We start from the raw sequence: 25,077 nt of genomic DNA on the forward strand, positions 1-25,077 counted from the left end.
TGAATGGAAGATTGTACGAAATATGGAATGGAATGGAGAATGGGATGGAGAATGGAATGGAGAATGAAATGGAAAATCGAATGGAATATTGTATGGCAGGCGCGGATCCAGAAGGGGGTTCCAGGTGTTGGAACCCCCTTTTTTTATATGATTAATGCATTTGAATGGGGACATGTAGTTGGACATCCCCCCTTTTTTTCCTGGGTAAGGAACCCCCCTTTTTGAAATGGCTGGATCCGCCCCTGAATGAAGAATGAGGGGGGGATAGGAGGGGTCCTGATCCCGAAATCCCGGGCTTAAAAATACGAAATCCCGAAATCCCGGTCTTCAAAACATGAAATCCCGAGGTCCCAAAATTCGGAAAAAGAATTCCCGGATCCCGAAAGGGTCAACCCCAAAATCCCGAGCTTAAAAACACCCAATCCCGGAGTCCCGATAAAGGTCATATTCCTCCTCAAGAATGATATAATTTAAAATGGAATATTGAATGGAATGGTTACGGCGAATGGTAAATATGAAAATGGATGGAATGGAATATGGAGAATGGAATGAAGAATGGAATGGAGAATGGAATGAAGAATGGAATGAAGAATGGAATGAAGAATGGAATGCAGAATGGAATGAAGAATATAATGCAGAATGGGATGGAGAATGGAATGGAGAATGGAATGCAGAATGAAATGCAGAATGGAATGCAGAATGGAATGCAGAATAAAATGGAGAATGGAATGCAGAATAAAATGGAGAATGGAATGGAGAATGAAATGGAGAATCGAATGCAGAATGGGACCGAGAATGTAATGGAGAATGGAATGCAGAATGGAATGGAGAATGGAATGCAGAATGGAATGCAGAATGGAATGCAGAATGGGATGGGGAATGGAATGCAGAATGGAATGGAGAATGGAATGGAGAATGGAATGGAGAATGGAATGGAGAATGGAATACAGAATGGAATGCAGAATGGAATGCAGAATAAAATGGAGAATCGAATGCAGAATGGAATGGAGAATGGAATGCAGAATGGAATGCAGAATGGAATGCAGAATGGAATGCAGAATGGAATGGAGAATGGAATGCAGAATGAAATGCAGAATGGAATGCAGAATGGGATGGAGAATGGAATGCAGAATGGAATGCAGAATAAAATGGAGGAGAATGGAATGCAGATTGGAATGAAGAATGGAATGCAGAATGGAATGCAGAATGAAATGAAAGAATGGAATACAGAATGGAATGCAGAATGGAATGGAGAATGGAATGCAGAATGAAATGCAGAATGGAATGCAGAATGGGATGGAGAATGGAATGCAGAATGGAATGCAGAATAAAATGGAGGAGAATGGAATGCAGATTGGAATGAAGATTGGAATGCAGAATGGAATGCAGAATGAAATGAAAGAATGGAATACAGAATGGAATGCAGAATGGAATGCAGAATGGAATGCAGAATGAAATGGAGAATCGAATGGAATATGGTATGGAGAATGATATAAAATGTAATATTGAAAGGAACGGTTACGGTGAAGGGTAAATATGAAAATGAATGGAATGGAATATGGAGAATGGAATTAAATGGAATATTGAATGAAACGGTTACGGTGAATGGTAAAATATGAAAATGAATGGAATGTAATACGGAGAATGGAATGAAGAATGGAATACAGAATGGAATGCAGAATGGAACGAAAGAATGGAATACAGAATGGAATGCAGAATGGAATGGAGAATGGAATGAAGAATGGAATACAGAATGGAATGCAGAATGGAATGAAAGAATGGAATACAGAATGGAATGCAGAATGGAATGGAGAATTGAATGAAGGATGGAATGAAGAATGGAATGCAGAATGGAATGCAGAATGGAATGCAGAATGAAATGCAGAATAGAATGGAATATATAATGGAGAATTAAATGGAGAATGGAATGGAGAATGAAATCGGGAAAGGGATGGAATACCGGGAATGGAGAATGGAGAATGGAGAATGGAGAATGGAGGATGTAGAATGTAGAATGTAGAATGGAGAATGGAATGAAAATAGAAAACAACAGAATGGAATCAAACAAATTCGTCATTGGTCATTTCTGGCATAAACATTCATTTGACTCAATTACACTATCATCACCTAAATAAACTGATACCTTTTCAATCTGATACAAATTGTTTAAAAAAAAGACAGATGAAATTTGTCTTTAGTCTGAGACTACTGTCACACTTTTTTTTCAATTCAAATTTATTTTAAGTCGACATTCAATAAAAGTTAAACAACAAAACACAAGCTCTAGTGAGCTTTTAAAATCGACTGAATAACAAAATATATATATACACACTCAAAAGTCATGAAAACAACACAATTATAAACATACAGTGCACAGTAAGATACGATAGATGACATACATTAGAAGTTAAAAGCAAAGTATGCAAAATAATGTGCAATTCAAAACAAAGCACAAGTTTTAAAAGAATAACAAGCACAAACCAAATAGTCACACAAAAAATAATAAAATTAAAAGATTGGTTAAAGGATGTTTCCATTCGAAAATGGTTCGGCAGCTTATTCCAGGTTAGTATATAGTTTATAGTCTTTAGCACAAGGCTGGTCAATTACCGGAGTACTGCCGGATAATTTCTTTTAAAGACATTACTGTTTCTGTTCCTTATAAAAAAAAATTAAATGGTTTAAAATTGGCCGGCTTTCATTGTTCAAACCGTTAAGCTCCACATATAAAAATATGGTATGTTTTTTTTTCTTCACAAATACAACTGTCACGAAACAAATTAAATGATTTATTTGGATTCAAATACAAGAACTTTTTGGTGGCCAAACAAAATTTTAAAATCTCATGTATCTCACGATTAATTTGTGAGGGGGGGGGGGGGGGGCATATGTGTTTTTACCGTAAAATTTTCGAAAAAGACTTTACGAGGCAGTCTCTTTTACATTTCCTAATATAAAAATCTGTTATTAATTTATACATAGATTTGATGACATTAAACAAATTGATTCAAATGCAACAAAAACAAATTACCGGCAAACAACATCACCGTACAAATTAGGATGTGAGGTTCCGTTTATAATAAGTTTTCTACAAGTAAAGTCTTACTTCCGAACCGAAATCTTTGATAATGTTGATTATAAGTTTTGTTATTAAAAAGAGGGACAGGAGATACCAAAGACACATTCGAACTCATATGAAGAGTTGTCCCATTGGCACTCATGTAGGCACACCATGCACATCTTCCTTTATCTTATCATAGATCGAAAATAAAGGCAAACAGACAACTTCTAGTACACAAGACACAACATAAACAACCAAAGACTAAGTAACGCGAACCCCACCAAAAACTGGGCCGGTTGATCTTATAAATTAGGTGAAACAGATATTCTATAACGGTCAACCAAGGGATGAATTCAAGTCAACTCCACCACTTGAAACTCTTGGTAACTAATAGCTTCCTTGTGAGCAGCAACCCATATCAAGGAAACCATAATAGGAAATGCAAGCTCGGAATATTAATATCAATTGGGATCTGTTGCATTTTTTTCTATAGTTCGATGGGATAGATGCTTTAACTGACATGTTGAACGATTTATTTGGCAATGTAGGATTTATCCCTCTCTAAGACAAGATACTTGTATAAGTTACGTTTGCTTTTTTTTTATGAAACAAAGCGATACAAATTCTTTTAATTTGCTTATAGTTTGGAATGGGGAATAATTGTGTAAAGTTCAAATGTTTTGGTACAAAATGTATAATCAAATCATTGACTAACTTAAGATCACTTAAGTGTCCCCTTTCAGTCCAATCTCTCTTATCCGATTTACGGATCACTGTACTGGATCATACAGTGAGTTCTATTTATAACAGTACAGGAACAAATTTCTAAGTCTGATTTCAGATTGGCGCAGTTAATGTGCATATGAACCATACACACTCAGTGCCGACAAACTGATTTTGCTTGTATCATTTCTTGATGTTAAAAACAAAGCGTAACAGTTATTCGGTTACCGGGATGTGATAAGATTATTTTTAAGTAGACAAATCAAGTACAGCCCAAATATTCAAAACGCACGAAAGATACAGAGTCGATGTAAACAAACATGGAAAGTTTCACGTGGACTCAACAAAGTATCAGAACTTGTGAAAAACTAGTCGAATCATGCTTGAAAAAGCATAATATTTGTGTACAGCGGCTTGTTCTTTGTAAAAGAAACAGGGACCTCAAAGACGGTGATGTTTCCATGCCAACAGGTCTTGTAAAAGCTGTTTCAGTGGAGGTACAGTGCGCTAAAATAGATATTTCGATCCGAAGACCCCCTTTCCCCTCCTCCCCTTTTAACCTTTTCTCTGCCATAGGGCCTATCCGGCCTATTCAAAAACACTACCGTTAAGTGCCACGCTGAGGCCCAAAGGCCAACGGAATTTTGACGTTACGTAATAATAAGCCTTACGTCATAGTACCAGAGTGCTTGATTTGGAAAAAGTACCAGAGTGCTTGATTTGGAAAATGGGCGGCGTGAACGCCGTGGATTCGGGTTTTGTCTGTCAGAAGAAGATGAAGAACCAGCGGAACAATTAGAAAGCCAGATAAAACTGGATTTTTACAAATGTTAATTATGTTCATCATCAAAACTACTTTATCCGTACTAAAAGAAATAATCTAACTAAAAAAGAAGATTTTCCTTCTTTGAAGTCATAAAAAAGAATTTTAAAAAGAATTTCTCAGTTTATTCAACTTGAGCAAGCGAGGGCACCTGATAGCTTGGTATATACATGTTTGAAATTCTTTATATTCGGAAAATAAAAAGATGTCGCATTGTTGTTTTGTTTAGGGAAGTTGTATTTTTTGTTTATACTAACTATAAAAAAAACATCAGTCAGAAACTTTAATTGCCCTGTATCAACTATTCAAATTATCTTCTGTTGTGGTTGTCGGTGTTTCTGTTTCCATGAACTATATGTTTACTGAATGAATTTGAATTTATATAAAAAGTGTCATTAGCTAAACAAAACAAACGTATAAAAGGACAAACTAGCACACAAAATTTCGAAGCACACACGTGCATATGTTCTGATAACGTTAACAGGGTACATGTTTCTGGAGAAAAGTAAAAACATTAGATGACTCAATTATCTGCAAATATTCTTCAAACAATTCTATTTCTTTCTTATCAAAAGTAAAATCCAACATAATGTGCCTTCAAAATATATATTTAGTATTCTAAATGTGTTAAATATTTGAAACCAATAGCAAAAAAATTAATACTGTACATCCATAAGACAGAAAAAACGATACAAAAATAGAAAAAAATAAAAAGAGTTAAGGGGTCAACAAACTCTGCCGCTCATAAATTGTATGGCTTGATCCCTACTACAAAAATATACGGTGGCAGAATGCGGCCATGAAAGAAAAAAGAAATATGTTGTTCCCTCAATATACTATGTCGTTCCCTCAAGATTCTATGTCGTTCCCACGAGATAGTTATCTCGTTCCCTCAAGATACTATGTCGTTCCCACAAGATAGTTATCTCGTTCCCACAAGATAGTTATCTCGTTCCCACAAGATGCTATGTCGTTCCCTCAAGATGTAATATTGTTTCCTCAAGATAGTTATCTCGTTCCCTAAAAACGCTACGTCGTTCCTACAAGATAGTTATTGCGTTCCCTCAAGATGATATGTCGTTCCCTCAAGATATCATGGCGTTCCCTCAAGATAGTTATCTCGTTCCCTCAACATAGCAATAACATTATATTAATATGAGGAACAACATGTATCTTGAGGTAACATCATATTTTTTTTTCTTTCATGGCCGCATTCTGCCATCGTACAAATCACAACTGCTTGTTGGTGACATGAGAACAAAAAGTGCGGAAGACATAAAGGGTAACACAAAACCGGTCCTCCTAAAAAAACGCCCGAGACCGTCCGGAAAATAAATAGCGCCCGGGAAAGAAAATATAGGGCCCGGGAGAGGAAAATAAGATATTTAATAACAATATTTTTTTTCCTAAAAAAAATAAAATAAAAATCATTGCTTATGTTATCTAAAGTGTGAAGAAAGTGTTGTTGCACTTTTACATTTAGGTTTTAAAATTGTATATAAGTAAGGAAGACGTAAATATAAACAAGAGGAAAGCAAAAAATCATGAATTGATATTGTCCTCGATCAAAACGTATCTTTCGTTATTTAAAAAAATCAGTGCCCGAGTTCTAATATTCGCAACTGCATGGTGACAACTCTTCAAAGTTTTGTATTTTATTATACACATTTGAATAGCCATTGGACGGTCGTGGATGCCTGTCACTAAGAAAAGTTAACCTCACTGCTAAAGCAAATATGATATTCTTACCTTGTGGAATGTGCAGTTAAAATTATAAAATTTATTAATTTTTGTTTTTATAAAACCAAACCTGTTCAAACCGCGGCTTCTCATCGGTGATTCAATGTTTTTTTGTTTTATACCAAACACCTGCTTTTAAAATTCGTAGTATAATTGTTTTATTTGCTGCTGCTGATATGCATGTGCGTGTCACTTTTATCGTTCTTAAATAATGTGTAACTCTTTTAATTTTATAAAAATTACGAGTAACGATACAGTAATATGTACTGCACAATAAATAAGTACGTCTGAACCAGGCAGTGACATCACTACGACAAATTTTATCGGATCGTTGGCTGAAAACACATTCTGTATATATAATTCGTCTGAATATCAACCAAACAATGTAAGATCTGTAAATTTGCGGAATTCTATATTCTGTTTAATAGGGGAATGGCAAAGTAATGTTGTGATTACATTGTGCATCAAATTCTAAATTTAAAAGTTTCTATATATATATAACATGTACATTTGAAAGGATTCAAACAGTAAACACAAATTCGTGTACTCCTGTAAATATCAAGTAAAACGGAAAATGTATTGACATAAAAGATAGTTTCAAAGAGCTGCATCTGATAAAAATCGACCGAATGCAAGTGTGTGTATATATAATATGTGCATGTATATAAGACTCAATTTAAGACTTTGTTTGATTTTGGAACATTCAAATACGAAAAAGAAGATGAATTTTGGACTGTTAGTAGGGTTCTTATAACAACTCAGTTTTCAAACACTTACAGACATTAACAGATGTATTGATATACATTTGCATAAGATCGATTTCTTTTCGACGTAGCTCAATTTTGATACATTTATATACTTTCTGAAGAATATTAAATTCGCCGCTTTCCCACGAACTATAATATTTCTTGCATCCTTGTTTTTATATATATTTTCTGCTCTAATAGGTATATCAACTTTGCATATTTCTTAAACATCCATTAGACTGACCATTGTCCTTTATTATCAAACAGAAATCTAACTGACAAACGTCGACCGTCGAAACAGAATTGCGTCCATACGGAAACAATTGCATGACGTTATGCATTGTTACGATTCCTTTGTGACGTTTTCCGTTGAAATTTGAAATCAAGGGCCTTTCTCTTGGCACTCAACGGTAGTTTACCCCAAAAAACCGTGGCACTCTAAGGGTTAAGGTCACCTGACCCGAAGGGCTAAGTGAGCTTTTCTCTCTCTTCGGACAAGTGAGCTTTTTTCATCACTTTGCGTCTGTCGTCCGTCGTCGTTAACTTTTACAAAAATCTTCTCCTCTGAAACTTGGCCACAATCATCATTGGGGTATTTAGTTTGAAAAATGTGTCCGGTTCCCAGTCAACCAACCAAGATGGCCGCCATGCCTAAAATAGAACATAAGGGTAAAATGTAGATTTTGGCTTATATCTCTGAAACCAAAGTTTTTAGAGCAAATCAGGCATCGAGTTAAATTGTTTATCAGATCAAGATCTATCTGCTTTGAAATTTTCAGATGAATTGGAGAACCGGTTGTTGGGTTGCTGCCCCTGAATTAGTAATTTTAAAGAACTTTTGTCGTTTTTTTGGTATTATCTTGAATACTATGATAGATAGAGATAAACTGTAAACAGCAATAATGTTCAGCAAAGTAAGATCTACAAACAAGTGAACTTGATCTAATAGTCAGTTGACCCTTTAAGGAGTTATTGCCCTCTATAGTTTTTTTTACAAATTTTTCATAAATTTTTGTAATCTTTTACAAAAATCTTTTCCTCTGAAACTACAGGGCCAAATTTAAGCAAACTAGGCCACAATCATCTTTGGGGTATCTTATTTAAAAGATGTGTGGTGAGCCAGCCAACCAACCAAGATGGCCACCATGGCTAAAAATAGAACATAGGGGTGAAATGTAGATTTTGGCTTACAACTCTGAAACCAAAGCATTTAGAGCAAATCTGACAAGGGGTTAAATTGTTTATTAATTCAATATCTATCTGCCCTGAAATTTTCAGACTAATTGGACAATTGGTTGTTGGGTTGCTGTCCCCAATTGGTAATTTTTAAAGAAATTTTGCCGTTTTTGGTTATTGTCTTGAGTACTATTATAGATAGAGATAAACTGTAAACAGCAACAATCTTCAGCAAAGTAAGATCAACAAATAAGTCAGCATGACCAAAATGGTCAGTTGACCCCTTAAGGAGTAATGGACCTTTTTAGTCAATTTTTAACAATTTTCATTAATTTGGTAAAGGTAAAGTTTTGTAAATTTTTACAAAATAAATCCTCTGTTACTAATGGGCAAAGTTTATTATAGATAGAGATAATTATAAGTAGCAAGAATGTTCGTTAAAGTAAAAACTTCAAACACATCACCATCATCAAAACACAATTTTATCATGAATCCCAGCCAGTGAGCGACACAGGCTCTTAAGGGCCTCTAGTTATGTCATTCAGCACCCCTAACCCTTTTAAAAAGTTCTGGGTACACCACTGATTTTAACCCCTGGGCCCCCCCCCCCCCCTAAATCCGCCTCTGGTTGGTATAGTGTTAGTCCCCAACTGTTCCCTTCTTTAATGTTAACATAATGATTAATCAATAGTAGGTTCTCAGAAACTCCTTAAAATAGAATAGATTGATCAGTGTAATATCAGCAAATTATTTTCCTTTAAAAAATAAGAAATGAATATACTAGACAAACAAAGAAACAAAGTAAAAAAATAAACTGATAGATAAATGAATTATTTAGATTGAATGATATATATTGTATGTAAGGTCCAGAAGAGTTGGGTTGCCTAAGATAGCTACTAAGATAAACTAAGATAGTAAGATATCTCCATACAAAACTTCCAGCACATAATTTGAACTACATGTATCCTTTTGCTATGAATAATTTCATTTTTTGCTTTTGTTTTACACCTATCTCCATAAAGGGATACAGTCTTGTTTTTTTATTTTTTATACGCTTCTTACTCTCTGTTACCCTAAAAATCAGGAAGTGGATATAAACAAAATTATAGCTATTTTGTGCAGTTTTCTTTTGATATTTTTTGTGATAATTTTTCATACCATGCTTCTCGCTTGAAATGGAAAATGATCGCTAGAAACTAAGGAGGCAGGTGGCGTTGATAATGAAATTGACAACGTCGTCATAGTTCAAATATTGATAAACAGATTATCTTTGGTCATCTCAACTCTTTTGCTTTTCTCGCTTTCGCCGGAAAATTATCTCGCTAATCTATAACTCTCCTACAGTTGCCATTAATTACCTAATATCATTTTAGTTTTTTAACAAATTTAACATGTAATATTTCTTCTACTACAATGTTGTAAAAATTTACTGCAGAAAAGTATTACTACATTGTATATACATGTAGATATAGGAAGATATGGTATGAGTGCTAATGAGACAACTCTCCATCCAAGTAACAATTTTTAAAAGTGAAACATAATAGGTCAAGGTACAGCCTTCAACACAGAGCTTTGGCTCACCGAACAGCTACATGTAGCTTTAAAGGGCCCAAAAATTTACTAGAGTAAACCCATTTAAACAGGAAAACCACTGGTCTAATCTATATAAAAACAAGAAACAAGAAACCCGTATGAACTACATGTACATAAACAGTAAAACAGACGACAACTTAAACTACTGTACATCAGATTCATGATTTAGGATAGGTGCAAACATTTGCAGCTGTATTAAACGTTTTAATGGTACAAACCTTCTCCCTTTTCTGAAACAATAGTATAACATTACAACATAGAAAGACATACTATAAAATATCAATTGGAAGGTTTAACTCAATCAAAAATTGCAAAATAACTATGTATGACATGTATTTATGAATTTTTCATGCATGCTAATTTTTGTGGATTGAAGAAAAAGTGTAGCTTGGTGGATATTTAGTTTCATATTTTTGGCAAACTCTCTATACTTATATTAAATTTGTTCTCAGTTAAACATTTAAATTTGTGGTTTAACTTTATCCACAAAATCCACAAAATCTGATAGCCCATGAATAAAAACAAATCCACAGTACTTGAAGGTTAATAACCCTGTGCTTCTGATCTGAAGCCACTGGTAAGCAGATATTTGACTCAGATGAATTCTAAATGAATTTGGACAGCCTTTCTGTGAAATAATGATGACTATTGTAATATTGTTGCTATTTGATGCTTGAATGAATTCTAGGTGTATTTGGACAGCCTTTCTCTGAGGAATGATGTTGACCTATGTTATGTTGTCATAATTTTCATTATTTTTGCAGGAAAAAAAGGCTATAAAAGATGAACTTTTTCAGATACTATCTGAACAAAAATGGAAGATATCGAAAGTTACCTCCCCTTCCTATTGCTTTCTGGCATTCCATTATCATCGAGAGACCATGTACAGAAATGTTTTATCAGCGGTATTAAATAGTGATTTCTCGTCCAGAAGATATGAAGGTGATGATAAAAGACAAGTTTTATTAAATGCTGGGTTACAAGTTAATGAAAAACAGACTATAGATGATTTAAGATGTGCAATACTGTTGCAGCATGTTAGTCACTTACTATCAGCCAATGGGTAAGATTTTGATTAGAAATAAAGTGAACTTTTTTGCTTCGAGACCAGCTGGCATCCGAAACTTGCTGTGTTGTTGTGCCATTGGTGGCTTTGGGTTTTTTACTGCTCTTTCGTCGGGATTGTTATGACATATTCCATGTTTCCATTCTCAGTTTTATTACATGTACTTACTAGGAAAGTACTTTAATTCGTGGGTATCAATTTTTCGTGATTTGAGCACTATTTACATGCATGCTTGTTGGTTTTTAAATTTGTGGATTTTAGTTTTCTAAAAAAAGTTGAAAAATTTAAGCCAATAGAAAAGAAAGTTATAAATTGTCTGGATTGAAGGAAATTACAAAGTAAACATTGACCTGTGTAAATTGTTGTTATCACACTTATTAACCTGAGATAAAGTGATCAACACATTAAAGACAATCAAAGGTGTTAATTAGGCCATATCAATCAAAATTATTTTTTTAATAAGAATTATAAGATCAAAAGTTGTACAGTCTAGGTTTTTAAAGAGTGGGTATAATTTTGCCTACAATTGTAGTTTATTGTGCGTTTGCCCTTTGACTTTTGACACTGTTATAGTATTCTCAAGTTTGGCGATATTCAATTTATTCACCAGATCATATCAGTAGTCAAACCTCAAGCGGGATCTTTCCATGTCTTGATTTGGAAAACAGTTGTTTTATTTTGTTTGACTCTTTAATTTATGGATAAAGTCACCCACGAAATCTAAGATAATTGGTTCCCCAGGATCAAAGGTACTCTCACAGTATATAACTTTATCACTAATTTTATCATGGGGCATGGGGATTCAATTTACTCATTGGATACCATTTTTGTGGATTTTATATATGGGTAAAGGTAAACCACTTATTTGAATGTTTAATTAAATGCACATTTTTTTTATTAAAGCCTTATTCACAGAATTTGGCACATCCATGAAATAAAATTTCTAGTAAGCTTTTCTCATCACTCAGTGTTTTTCATTCATTTTTTAACTTTTACAAAAATCTTCTTGTGAAACCAAATTTAACTTAAGTTGGAAACAATCATCATTGCCAATTTGAGTCATTTAGGTTGAAAAATATGTCTGATGATCCCATTTGGCAGCCAACATGGCCAACATAGCTAATAAGAGTCCTGTGTTGGTCACCTAGGTCTGTGTGCAGCCTCAACAATGGACTCCATCCAACATTTTGGACTAGAATAGAATTCATGACAAAAATCTCATTTTAATTGACCTTTTATTGCTGGTAAAAAAAATCTGTTTACATTTTTTTTCCCTTCTTCTTCAGTTTTGCCTAAAACACAGAAAAGGGTAAAAATGTTGTCATTTAAAGACAATCAATTCAATCCTATAAGAGTCTACTAATGAATTTAGCAAAAAAAAGCAATATATTTAGATATTTTCTTGCTTATCATTTTTGCTTATTCCAATAGACCACTTTCGAGTTCATCTGTCACCGGCAAAAACTTGTCAATTATGCACGCCTTTATGATGTCATTTACCAGATAGAGGGGGTCGCCTGTATCCCTGCACTATTTACGTTCATCAAGCGTCTTAGTGTACTTACTGACAATTCCCTAATGACAGCAGTGTTGATTGTCAATTTTGAGAATTCAATTTGCCGAATAATTTGTACAATATAGAATTATAGTTTTCCAACCACTCGCTCAACATTGGAAGGGAAGTGACGACGCCCCTAAACGCACAAATGACGGTGATAAAGGCACATATAATTGACAAGTTTTTTCCGGTGACAGATGAACTTGAAAGTGGTCTCAAAAACGAAAGCATTTAGAGCAAATCTGACATGGGGGAAAAAATGTTTATTAGGTGAAGATCTATCAGCCCTGAAATTTTCAGATGAATCAAACAACCCATTGTTGGGTTGCTGCCACTTAATTGGTAATTTTAAGGAAATTTTGCAGCTTTTGGTCATTATCTTGAATATTATTATAGATAAAGATAAACTGTAAACAGCAAAAATGATCAGCAAAGTAAGATCTACAAATAAGTTAATATGACCAAAATTGTCAATTGACCCCTTAAGGGGTTATTGTCCTTTAATGTTCATCATATTTGCTAACTTTAAAAAATCTTCTCCTCTAAAACTACTCAACCAAATTCAACCAAACTTCAACTGAATGATCAGTAGGGTGTATAAAATAAAGTTTGTGTTTTATTTTATATTTCGCCAAAAAGCATGGCCGTCATGGCTAAAAATAGAACACAGGGTAAAATGCAGTTTTTGGCTTATATCTCAAAAACTCCAGCATTTAGAGCAAATAAGACAAGAAGTTAAAGTATTTATTAGGTCAAGGTCTACCTGTCCTGAAATTTTCAGCCGAATTGGGTAACTGGTTTTTCAGTTATAATGCCCCTGAATTGATGATTTTAAAGAAATTTTGCAGTTTTTGGTTATTATTTTGAATATCATTATAGATACAGATAAACTGTTAATAGCAAAAATGTTAAGCAAAGTAAGATCTACAAATAAGTCACTTTGACCAAAATTGTCAATTGACCCCTTAAGGAGTTATTGCCCTTTAAAGACTTTTTTCACAATTTTTTCATCATGTTGACTTACTTTAAAAAATATTCTCCTTTGAAACTGCTGTATCAATTTCAGCCAAACTTAGGCTAAAATGAGTTTCAGAGTATCTAGCATAAATTTTATATTTTATTTCCTTGTATGTCAAGAAACAGCTCCTATGGCTAAAATAGAACATAGGAGAAAATGAATTTTTTTTTTTGCTTTTGAAGAAAATAGGACGATTCAAATGACATTTAAATAAATTAAGAGCCAAAATAATCATTAATGACAGATTTAGCCAAAAAAGTTAAGGTGAGCGCTTCAGGCTCTTGAGAGCCTCTTGTTTTTTTATCTTAAAAAAATGAAAAGGCTTAGATATCAGATTGATTTGACCATTGATTTTTTTTCAGATATCAAGTATCTTTCATACCTCAGGTGGTGTCTGGAGACAGGAAAAATATGTTTGAGAACGTTGGACTGGAAACAGAAAAGGTGTTTACAGATGAAGTATCTGCAGAACAAAGATTTTCAAAAATCTTAGAAAAATTCAATTTACAAAATAATCGATATCTAATACATAAAGAAATAGTTAACAGTAAATCATCAGAAACTGAAAGTGAAAGTAAGTCTGTGACTAGTCAAGTTGATAGTGAAATTGTGCCATGTGACTCATCCTCTGTTCAGAGTGAGGCTAAATCCAGTTATACTGCCATTTGTAGATGCTTAGGATGGAAGGAAGAGAAGAGAGTTTTGTGTGATGGTCCAGAGAATGATGACATTTCTGTTGATTTTGATTTATTTATAAAGGATTTCAGCATAGGATTAGGGAAAGGCAGATATGAGAAAAGTTTGAAGGAGTTAACTCCATCAGGTATTTTTTAGATTTTATGTATAATAAAGATATTTTTTAAACTTTTAGTAGTTTCAGAAATTTTTGGAAATTTGTTTTAATGTTGCAAATAGACTTTAATTTAGATATGACCATTGAAATACCATTAGAAATAGCTGAAATTTGATGAAATTTTGTTCGACTTTCTATTATGAGGTGCTGTTAAATTTATTCATCTGTATTTTTTTCAGTTTCTGGTAAAGATGACATGTGTACAGATTTAATATGTGAAGTTATTCATCTTCAGGAACATTCAACACAGGTATAAAGCTATGCAACATAAATTATTAAGTTTTTACTGATTATTAAAGCTATACCCAGCTGTTGAGACAAGGGTTCATTGGTTTACCTCTGTAACTGTAAATCACATACAATTTAAATCCATTTTGGGATCAGGGTTGATCAAACTGACCTATCATATATATGTGATGCATTATCATATCTGCCAATTGGGTTTAGGAAATTTTGTGTATTGTCAATGTTTAGTTTGATTTTTACAGTTTTTTTTTTACAATTTCATATTAAATAGATGTATGCATTTTAAATAAGATTTGTCACAGTTCCTGTAATTTTTAGTAAGTGGCAAAATGAATAGATAATCATACTTGAACAGAAAGCAAAAAACTTGTACATAACCACCTGCTTATAGGAAGGAGGCCATTTAAAGTACACTTCAACATTTTGATATTCGTCCCATTAAAAGTTCACAATTTTAAACAGAAATGACAGCACTACATGATGTTGTCATCTTTATACAAGTACAATTATATCTAGATGTAATGGGAGATAAGGAGAAAGACACCTGAAAAATAATGAACCAGCAATTTGTTTTTAAAATTTAGTCACATAAGCGTTTAATTTCCAACCTGTATACAATATTATTACTGCATTTTATTTCACAGGTCAATGGTAGTGTTATTGTAGCACATTTAAATTCAGAGAGAAGATTTTATCACCAGCAGAAAGTTGATCTATTATGGAGAGCATTATTTGGAGAACAAAATATTAGCCAGGTATTAAGAATGTGAGAGAGAATTATCTAGCATTATTGGTTATGTTATTGTACCCTGCTTTAGGATAGTGGCTGTATTCACTTTGTCAGTCATTCTGTCTGTTTGGCCAACAATTATTCCATAACACTTTTATAAGAAACTACTTAACAGAATGACTTCATATTGAGTCAGCAGCTCAACATTAATGATGCATGTGTGTGATTTTATTTTTCAGTATGTTACATCAATTATTTGCATACATGTTACATACATTTCATTATTATGGGGAAATTGACATGGAGAAATTCAAATAATGTTAATATCATTCATTTATGAAGTTCAGGGGTATAGAAACAAAATTACAGAACTTTCTCATACTTTTCCAAAATGAAGATTTTACTATTTGTTTTTCAAAAAAACAAAAAAAGTATGGGTCACCCTGCTTTTTTTTCAAGGTACGAGTCGTCCAAAATTGCCAAAATTTGCTTAGATTGTTTATGAAAAAACACATTTTTAAGCATAAAAAGAAACCTATGAGACAGAATCTTAAAATAGAATATGAGAAGAAAGGTTTTATTATATATTTTAAGAAAGAAAAAGAAAAAATGTATCACTGAACTTGTTTTCTTGCTACAAGTAAAAAATGAAAATTTCCTTATATGTCCAGTATACATTTTGTACTAAAAAAGTTACTTGGTATTTGTTAAATAAAAATTCAATAATGCAATATAATAAACAGTGTTACCAATAAATTGTAAATTTGTCTCCAAATAAGCCAATTTGGGCAAAGAACTAGACCAATTTTTTAATGTGATTGTTCAACTCAAGATGGTGGTATACCCCTGAACAACCTTAATTACTTACGTGGTCCAGTCAATCTAGCATACATTTGACCCTAACCTTGAAGTAATTAACTGTGATTACAATAGAAAATTTTAACCTTTAGCATTATACTTCAAATTTACACAGAAAAAAATCCCATGAAATCTAACTTTAGGAAAACTAAAAAAAAACTGGTTTTAAAATTCCTATGGAGATGGGCATTGTCATGGGAGATAACTCTTCAAAAGGAGCAGAAATATCTATTTAAATTGATAAAAAAATTATAACTTTACCACTTCTATTCAATAGGATGTATTGATTTATGATATTTTATCTGTCTTTAGAGTATAAAAAACTACTCTAAAGGTGTTTTCATATCTTTTATCAAGCTACAACCTAGATTTCATAATTCATTAGCTGACCATTCATTGGAATTTTAGCATGTAAAGAATCTCAAATTGAACACAACTAATTCAGCATATATTCTTCTTTTTGTGGTTAAATGTATCTTTTAACAAGGTAGATGCTGAACCAATAAAATTTACAGACATAAACAATACCAAATATTCACATTATTTTTTCAAAATGGTCACAAAGCCATAAATTTGCAATTTCTTTAAAGAAAAATGTGCAAAAAAATTAAAATACCCATAACACTTCTGTTTTTTACATTTCATGAGCAGAAGATTAAAAAATATAGTCAAAAACGAACTAATAACCCCATCAAAGTATCATATTTTACATGAATTTTAAGAAAATCAACAAATAACCTGAAAAAAAACTTATTTTACAGAGTTATCTCCCTTTCCAATGTAAATTTTCATAAGAAGTTGAAAATGCTGATTTTTAGTATTTTTTCAATGGTATAGCCTATAGATTAGAAAACTAAACTAAAACTAAAACATTTCCTAGAATGAGGTTTAAACTTAGTTTGACTGGACTAACTTTATTATAAAAAATATTGAGTTTTCATGAATGATATAAAAGAAGTTTCAAGAGGTTAATGTAAGAATTTCATTGATAGAAAAGTTTAGGCTACACCATTTGCCAAGATCTAAACCGCCCCAAGTGAAGACAAGTCATGATTAATTTTAAAAATAGATCCATTGTTAATACCCAATTCATTAATGATAGAAAAGCAATGAACTTTTGTGTTAAGATAAGAAACTAACAGTTATATATTATTACTTACAGATTCATATTAACTATGGTTTAGTTTCCAGTAGACAAGGGAGCAGTCATGATAAAGCCTTGACAGCAGAAGAATTTATACAGTGAGTTTTAATTCTTTGATGTATACTGGATAGTTTTGTTAATTTCAAGCAGTTACAAAAAAAATCATGCACACAATAACCAATATTTTCAAGTGGTAAATTCAAATTTTATTAATTGAATGGAAAATGTATACTTAAGTGAGGCAAAAGTCCATACTTTTTAACATCACATATTAATGGTATCAGGTATTCATAAACGTTTTAGTGAAAATATTCATTTATACATGATTTCAATATCTATTTTAGAACAAGATTTCAACAGATGAGAGAGGCTTCTGTTATGAAGTACGGAGACAAAGTCAAAGGTCTGTATCAAAAATAGTTATTTCCGAAGTTAATTCTGCTATCAGTAAAATAAACATGACATTTTACTGCTGCACGTGGTCTAATTTTTACTGAGAGTGATATTGTACAGGGTTCCAACCCCAAACCCTCCCCCTGTCCCCCTGGATCCTCCACTGTAAATATAAGAATAAAAAGATTTGGTATGATTTCCAATGAGACAACTTTCCACCAGGGACCAAATGATGAAAAAGTTAACAACTATCAGTCAATGTACTGCAATGTACAAAACCAATACTACATAGTAAGCTATAAAAGGCCCTTAAATAACAAATGTTATACAATTCAAACCCAGACTAGCAGTCTGATTTATGTACAAAACAACTATCAATTAAGTTGGTTTAACAAGGGGGGTGTCCAACTACATGACCCCATTCAAATGTATTGACCATCCCAAAAAGGGGGGTTCCATCTCCCAAACTCTCCCCCCTGGATCTCCGCTGTAAATATAAGAATAAAAAGATATGGTATGATTTCCAATGAGACAACTTTTCACCAGGGACCAAAGGATGAAAAAGTTAACAACTATACGTCAATGTACTGCAATGTGCAAAACCAATACTACATAGTAAGCTATAAAAGGCCCTAAAATAACAAATGTTATACAATTCAAACCCAGACTAGCAGCCTGATTTATGTACAAAACAACAATCAATGAAGTTGGTTTAAAAAGGGAGGGTGTCCAACTACATGACCCCTTTCAAATGCATTGATCATCCCAAAAAGGGGGATTCCATCCCCCAGACTCTCCCCCCCTCAATCCTCTGCTGTAAATATAAGAATAAAAAGATTTGGTATGATTTCCAATGAGACAACTTTCCACCAGGGACCAAATGATGAAAAAGTTAACAACTATCAGTCAATGTACTGCAATGTACAAAACCAATACTACATAGTAAGCTATAAAAGGCCTTAAAATAACAAATGTTATACAATTCAAACCCAGACTAGCAGCCTGATTTATGTACAAAACAACAATCAATGAAGTTGGTTTAAAAAGGGGGGTGTCCAACTACATGACCCCAATTAGATGCATTGATTGTCCAAAAAAAGGGGAGTTCCAACCCCCAGACCTTCCCCCTTTCTGATGCATTGATTGTCCAAAAAAAGGGGGGTTCCAACCCCCAGACCCTCCCCCACCCCCTTGGATCCTCTGCTGTAAATATAAGAATAAAAAGATTTGGTATGATTTCCAATGAGACAACTTTCCACCAAGGACCAAATGAGGAAAAATTAACAACTATAGGTCAATGTACTGCAATGTGCAAAACCAATACTACATATATATAGTAAACTATAAAAGGTCCTAAAATGACAAATGTTATATAATTCAAACCCAGACTAGCAGATTGATTTATGTACAAAACAACAATCAATGAAGTTGGTTTATCGTTATATATTATAGGCTTCATAATTTTCTTTTAAAAGTTGCCAATCCTCAGATATGACTAGCAAAGTCACACTCATTTCATTATAACTTTTTTATGTATGATTCTTAATTAAATTCATAATTTTGTTTTTATTTTATAGGTCCTAAATGGGAGAATACTATTTTCAGATTGACAATGGCCAGTTTGAAATTTGAATTTCTGATGTCTATTCACAAAAACATGGTATGTATATATGTTTAGTAAATAAGCATAGCTATGTTACATGATCTCACTGTTACTAATAATTGATAAAAAAAATAGACTTTAATTTACAGTCATTTTGAGGTTAATTATTCAGTTTAATTTCAAGTTTGTTGAAAGTTAAAAAAAACATTAATTATTTTTAAATTTATGTTAATCAAAGATTATAGGTTCTAATCTGAGTCATCACTGCATGGATTAAAAATCCCTCATCATTGACTCTTCATGGAGCTTCATAGAGCACTTCTACTTTCCAACGATAGAATAACCTGAATCAAATTATAAGTTTAAAGTAAAATCATTTTTTCAGGAATCCTGGATATCCTGGAAAGGTTATTTGCAGTTTGTCATTTTGATTGTTAATCTCCCCTTTTAGATGATATCTTTTTGCTAAGATTTTATACACGTGTTTACGGGAGATATTATGATATACAGTTGTCCGTTTGTCTGTCTGTCATCAACATATGGGACATTACCCGATAACTAAAAAACGAATCAACCAATTAATTTAAAGTAATGATGAGGAAATTTTGTTTAGGGAAAATAGCAACCTTTCCAAAACATGTATAGCAGGGATTAATTTTAGCATTACCAGTTCCTTAAAAGTTCTAGATTTTTAGTGTGATTTGGTTACAGATTTGTGATAATATTTAAATTTGATCTTTTAAGCATGATTGTGAACCCATTATCTTATCTGAGTCTAGTTTCACATTTATTTTATTTTTCACAGTTGAAGTTAGATTTATCACAAGGCCAAGAGTTTGGAGGAGGCATAGATAACAGAGCAGGGGCATTTGTAATGTATAACTGTGCTAGATTGGCTACGTTATATAAACATTTTGAAGAAAACGTTTCAAAAGGTATGTCATCTTTTTTTCTATTCATCAAATCTCCCTCAACTGTTTTCCATACCTAGTGTATTTGTGTTGATGATTTAGTTAGTATCTGTAACAGAAATAAAAAAATACAATTGTTGAAACACTACTAGTCTAAGGGAAATATTTTATTATGTCCACCTTGTAAGCACTCTCATCTATATAGTTCTTGATGGATTCTAACTGAATAACTGAAGGTGTTTTATGTCAGCAATGCAGTTAAAAAAAACATTAAAAGAGGTATAGCTATTTAATGTATTCATTTATATTTATTAGTTTGTTTTGTTATGTTCTAGGTATATATCCACCATTACCTGAGATCAGTAGTATAGACTTTTCAAAGCTTAGAGAGGAGGTTTGTGTTATAACTACTATCAGTTCAGTTTATGCTATTTACAATTTTATGGAATAATTTGAAAGATTTTCAGATTTTAGCTGTTTAACCTACCCTGTAAATGATAAATGTAGTGTTAGGGTGATCCCTTCTACCCCTGACTATTTTTAAAGTAATTCAATTGTCATTTTCCATGTCTTTTATTTATAAAGGGGGTCTGTTTTAAAGATGTATGTATTCATTATATATTCAAATAGTTATGTATTTTAGGATGAATGGGAATTACTCTACAACTACATTTGTATTTATGGCGATCTGATAGCAGAAACAACAGAGAAGTTCATACCTGAAGACAGTATAATTTCTAAAACTCACACTCATAAGGTAATGATATGCTTGTCATCCTTTTATGATTTGTTAGAAATAACTGAGTAAATTGATGATTTGTATTTCCATCTGTCTATCATGTCCATACTAGATAGATGGTTTACAGATGATGATTTTAAGTTTGCTTTGACCAACAACATTTTATGATATAAATACTTCTGCCAGTAATAAAACTGATAGCTCAATAGTCATCATGAAATAATGAAAATCAGTAAAATTGAAAGTATCCTCAGTGAAGGAGACTACATTATCCAAAATGTAAGATAAATAGAAGAATAAAAAAGCTTACATATTTTAAATTTCCTATTCTCTTAGGAGAGCACAAAATTTGTAAAGTAACAACAAAGATGGAACAGGCCTGTTTGTTTCTTGACAAAAAGAATTATAACTATACATTATATTGACTTTTTTGTAAAAAGAATTTTAATGCAGTTGTATTGTTGATTATTGCTCTGGTCATTTGACAAAATTCCAGTTTAAATCTGTAAATCCATGCTGTAATTGTTTCATTGTTTTAGAATTTTGATACTTTAAAAGAGGTGAATTGCAGTGAATGTTGTCCACAATTAATACAAAAAAAATGTTTTTATTAATATGAAAACAGCTCATACTCATATTTAAAAGATATTTTGTGTCAAATGGGAAAACATATCATATCTCTTACAGAGGACCTGGTTCAGAAAGTCTATTGAAAAAAAATGTAAGAAAATTGATATTAAAACCAAAAAAATAATCACCCTTTATAAAAGGGAGATAACTACATTTAAAAGAAAAATCATTTGAATTATTCATTCTTTGTAGGTGTGTAATTTTCTGGTCAGTTTAAGTAGACATCTCAGTTCATACTACAGTAGAACACATGTTTTAGGGGTAAGCTTATATAGAGTTAATAGTTGTGAATATTAGTTAAAAACATACTCTAAAACAGCGGAGTTAGTTTATTATTTGATTTATTTTGTCACCAAGTTGTGCTTATAACAGGTCCATCATGAAAAACCGATCTGCATTCAGACAACTTATAAAAAATACAGCCATGGAGATTTGTATAAAGGATTGATCACAGTTATCTATTTAAAGATTATCTGATAATACGATTGATAATCTGTTAGCATTAAATTTATGATTGATATACTATTCTCAAGAGTATGCTTGATATTCATAATAAAATATAATGTGTTTTGTCTCAATTGTTCCTTTATTGGGTGCACAAAATTATTGACTGTCTCAGCCAACATTTCATCAATGAAACAAATTCTCTAAAGAATTTACTGATGCATATTTAAAAAGTCTAATGTTTTTATTTCAGGAAAATCTAGAGCACCTGTTGCCCACAATGTATGCCAGACTGTATCTGTTGAAGGTCATCCATCAAATTATGTGTCATGCGCTGAGCTTGTTAGGAATCACACCACTTAACCAGTTGTGATAATGCATGTTTGGTGTAATTATACACACAATGGAGTAGTTTTTTACCATTATTGGTGAAATTGTGATGATGTCTTCTATTTATTTATATAAAGATTCAAATTACTGGTTTTCCGATATATGACCATTTGCATTGACAATGTAGAAAATTCTGACCATGAACCTTTCCTCCTCTCTGCCTGATATAGAATGATCTCCATTTTAAAGTCAGCTTTCCTTGACAGTGTTTTCAGGGTTGAATAGTGTTTAATTTTTGTGTTTATATCTATGTTTCATTTACAATGAGTAATGGACCAACTGTACAACTTTCATTAGTTTTGTAAACCTTTAAAAGACATGATTGGATTATATAATGACATAGGTCCTCCAATTTTTTCAATTTATTTGTCAAAGACCATCTGTAGCTTAAAATCAAATAAATGTGATTTTGTCTAAGGTCATCAGCTCCTTTACATCTTATACATGTAATTCTGCAATTAACATTTGCGTGACACACTGTTTATAATTCTGTTGTGCTGTATTTGATGTAAATGCTATGTTTTTGTAGCAGTTCAGTGCTGCTGTTGTTCTTTTTTCCCCTTTTATAGTTGATGTTTTCCCTTAGTTTTGGTTTATGAACGGTATTTGTTTGAGTTAAATCGATTTATGACTATTAAGCACTGGTATACTACTGTTGCTTTCATTAAGGACATCATAGTCTTGCATCAATACAGATAATTTAGTCAAAGGTTTGTAGAACCCTAGAAAAATGTGTATGTAGGTCTGATATGATAAACCTGACTCGAACCACTTTATAATTGTCTATTTGGTGATTAGGTAAGATTTTTAATTAGTACATAGCCACAATAGGTCAACGAAAGTTGGTTTATAATTCCATTGTAAGGTAGCAATACACAGTAAGAAGTTTAGTTTAGCATTATGGCCCCTGTGAATTTTTTAAATATGAAAGTTTTTGTACAATAAAATTGATTTTTAGATAATTGAAGACTAATATAGCCTTCTTAGTGGGTTCATATGAACATTTAGATTGATTTGAACATGTTTTATAGGCCATTTCAATGATTGACAGTCCGTATTTTCCTATCCGTACCATTCATAGGTTCATAAATTATTGTAGTGTTTATCAACAAAGATTTTGCGCTCGATCTTTTCAACTCAATTTTATGGAAAAACGAGCAGGAAGACATATGATTTTTTTTGGACCACTTGATAGATATAAACCTATGGATTCAGGAAAGTTATCACTGTAATTCATTGAAATTTTCCTTTAGACTAAATTTTGGAGACTTTTGTGACATGTTCACCCCCCTTTTTTGCTATATTTTGTATCTAAGAAATGCAGATTGTTGCCATGGTTACACCCAAAAGGGATTATATTTCACCCTTATGACCATTAGAAATCAAATCTATGGAAGATTCTCTTTCTACAAGTATATACATGCATAACACACATATAAAGCCTTCTTTGTTAGACAGGAGGGGAAAGAGGGTGTTTAAAAATTATGAGTGTCAATTTTAAGTTTTTTTCCTAACTGTATTGCTACCTAAGGTGGCTAAGTAGGTCTGGTTAAAAAAAAACTCATTTTAAGGTGTATTTTTTTTTTAAATAAGATAATCTGACTGATTTAAATTACGATGCCCACTTGGATAAGTATTGAAAAGCCTCAAAATTAAGGATTTTTATGGAGAAAGTTAAAACTCAAAGATACCAGGCCTTTCAATGTTACTCAACTCAAAATAGTCAAAAGTCCAAATCAGAAATAAAGTTTAAGAGAATAAAATATTGTAAAATTTCAGAGTTGGGTCAAATATGGTAAATGCCAAATATACCTGGTGTAATAACATCTTTGGTGTTTCAAATACTTGAACAGTTTTAAAACAATGAATCAACATACATTCTGGTTCCTATGATGAGTTTATTTACAATCTCTGGGTTGATACCATTGCTGGCGGAGTTTTAATTCCTGATGGTATCACCAGCCCAGTAGTCAAAACTTCTAAGTCAGCACTTCTTAGCTGACATGAATTATCATGGATATGGTCATATTTATAAATTAAATGTTTACAAAACTTTTGAATTTGTGAAATACTAAGGCTTTTCTATCTCAGAAAAAGATTAACTTTATTTACTGTATTTGGCAAAACTTTTAGAAATTTAGTTGTCAATGCTTTTCAACTACATACTTTATTTTGACTTTTTTTTAAACTTTTTTGGATTCGAGTCTACTAAAAAAAATGATCCTGTTATCTATGAGTTTATTCTTATATCAATGATACTTCATGTCAACACAAAGGTAATGGCTACTGGGCTGTTTATATCTTGAGGACAAAAAATTACCAGTAGTGGCATTGAACCAGTGGTTAAAAATCAAACTAAAAGATACCCGACTAATTTGGTAAACCTTACAGTATTTTGTCTACATTAGACTTACCAGTGTAATGATATCAAACCATTCGGAATATTATTTATGCAAACAAGGGAATGGAAAAGACATAATTTTGTTTGGAATAATATGTAGACAGCATACAACTGTGGCATCAAGAAAAGTCATGATACACATTTTTGGATTTAAAAAAAGTTGTTTTTGACATCAAATTGCAAACTCAATTCTTAATTTACAATATGTAAAACGAAACGAAAAAATAAAAC

The 25,077-nt window shown here is 32.3% G+C and overlaps 1 protein-coding gene across 1 annotated transcript; it reads left to right on the forward strand.

Annotated features, from left to right (window-relative positions):
• Nucleotides 1-4,082: 4,082 nt before the first annotated feature.
• LOC134686044 (DALR anticodon-binding domain-containing protein 3-like) lies at nt 4,083-22,532 on the forward strand. The gene is made up of 13 exons (XM_063545743.1): nt 4,083-4,281; nt 10,627-10,925; nt 13,867-14,327; nt 14,537-14,607; nt 15,248-15,358; nt 17,354-17,433; nt 17,680-17,738; nt 19,306-19,388; nt 20,137-20,266; nt 20,578-20,636; nt 20,886-20,999; nt 21,804-21,872; nt 22,309-22,532. The coding sequence occupies exons 1-13, from the start codon at nt 4,105-4,107 to the stop codon at nt 22,426-22,428; spliced, it is 1,833 nt and encodes a 610-aa protein (XP_063401813.1). The 5' UTR covers nt 4,083-4,104; the 3' UTR covers nt 22,429-22,532.
• Nucleotides 22,533-25,077: the final 2,545 nt, after the last annotated feature.

This window comes from Mytilus trossulus, chromosome 1 (assembly GCF_036588685.1).
Source record: "Mytilus trossulus isolate FHL-02 chromosome 1, PNRI_Mtr1.1.1.hap1, whole genome shotgun sequence".
NCBI classification, from domain to species: Eukaryota; Metazoa; Mollusca; class Bivalvia; order Mytilida; family Mytilidae; genus Mytilus; species Mytilus trossulus.

Bases quoted from the DNA above. Each gene is read 5' to 3' on its own strand.
- LOC134686044 (XM_063545743.1), top strand. From the start codon at position 4,105: ATGGAAAGTTTCACGTGGACTCAACAAAGTATCAGAACTTGTGAAAAA. The intron at 17,434-17,679 runs GTGAGTTTTAAT...TATCTATTTTAG, and splicing joins ACAGCAGAAGAATTTATACA to AACAAGATTTCAACAGATGA. The intron at 20,267-20,577 runs GTATGTCATCTT...GTTATGTTCTAG, and splicing joins TGAAGAAAACGTTTCAAAAG to GTATATATCCACCATTACCT.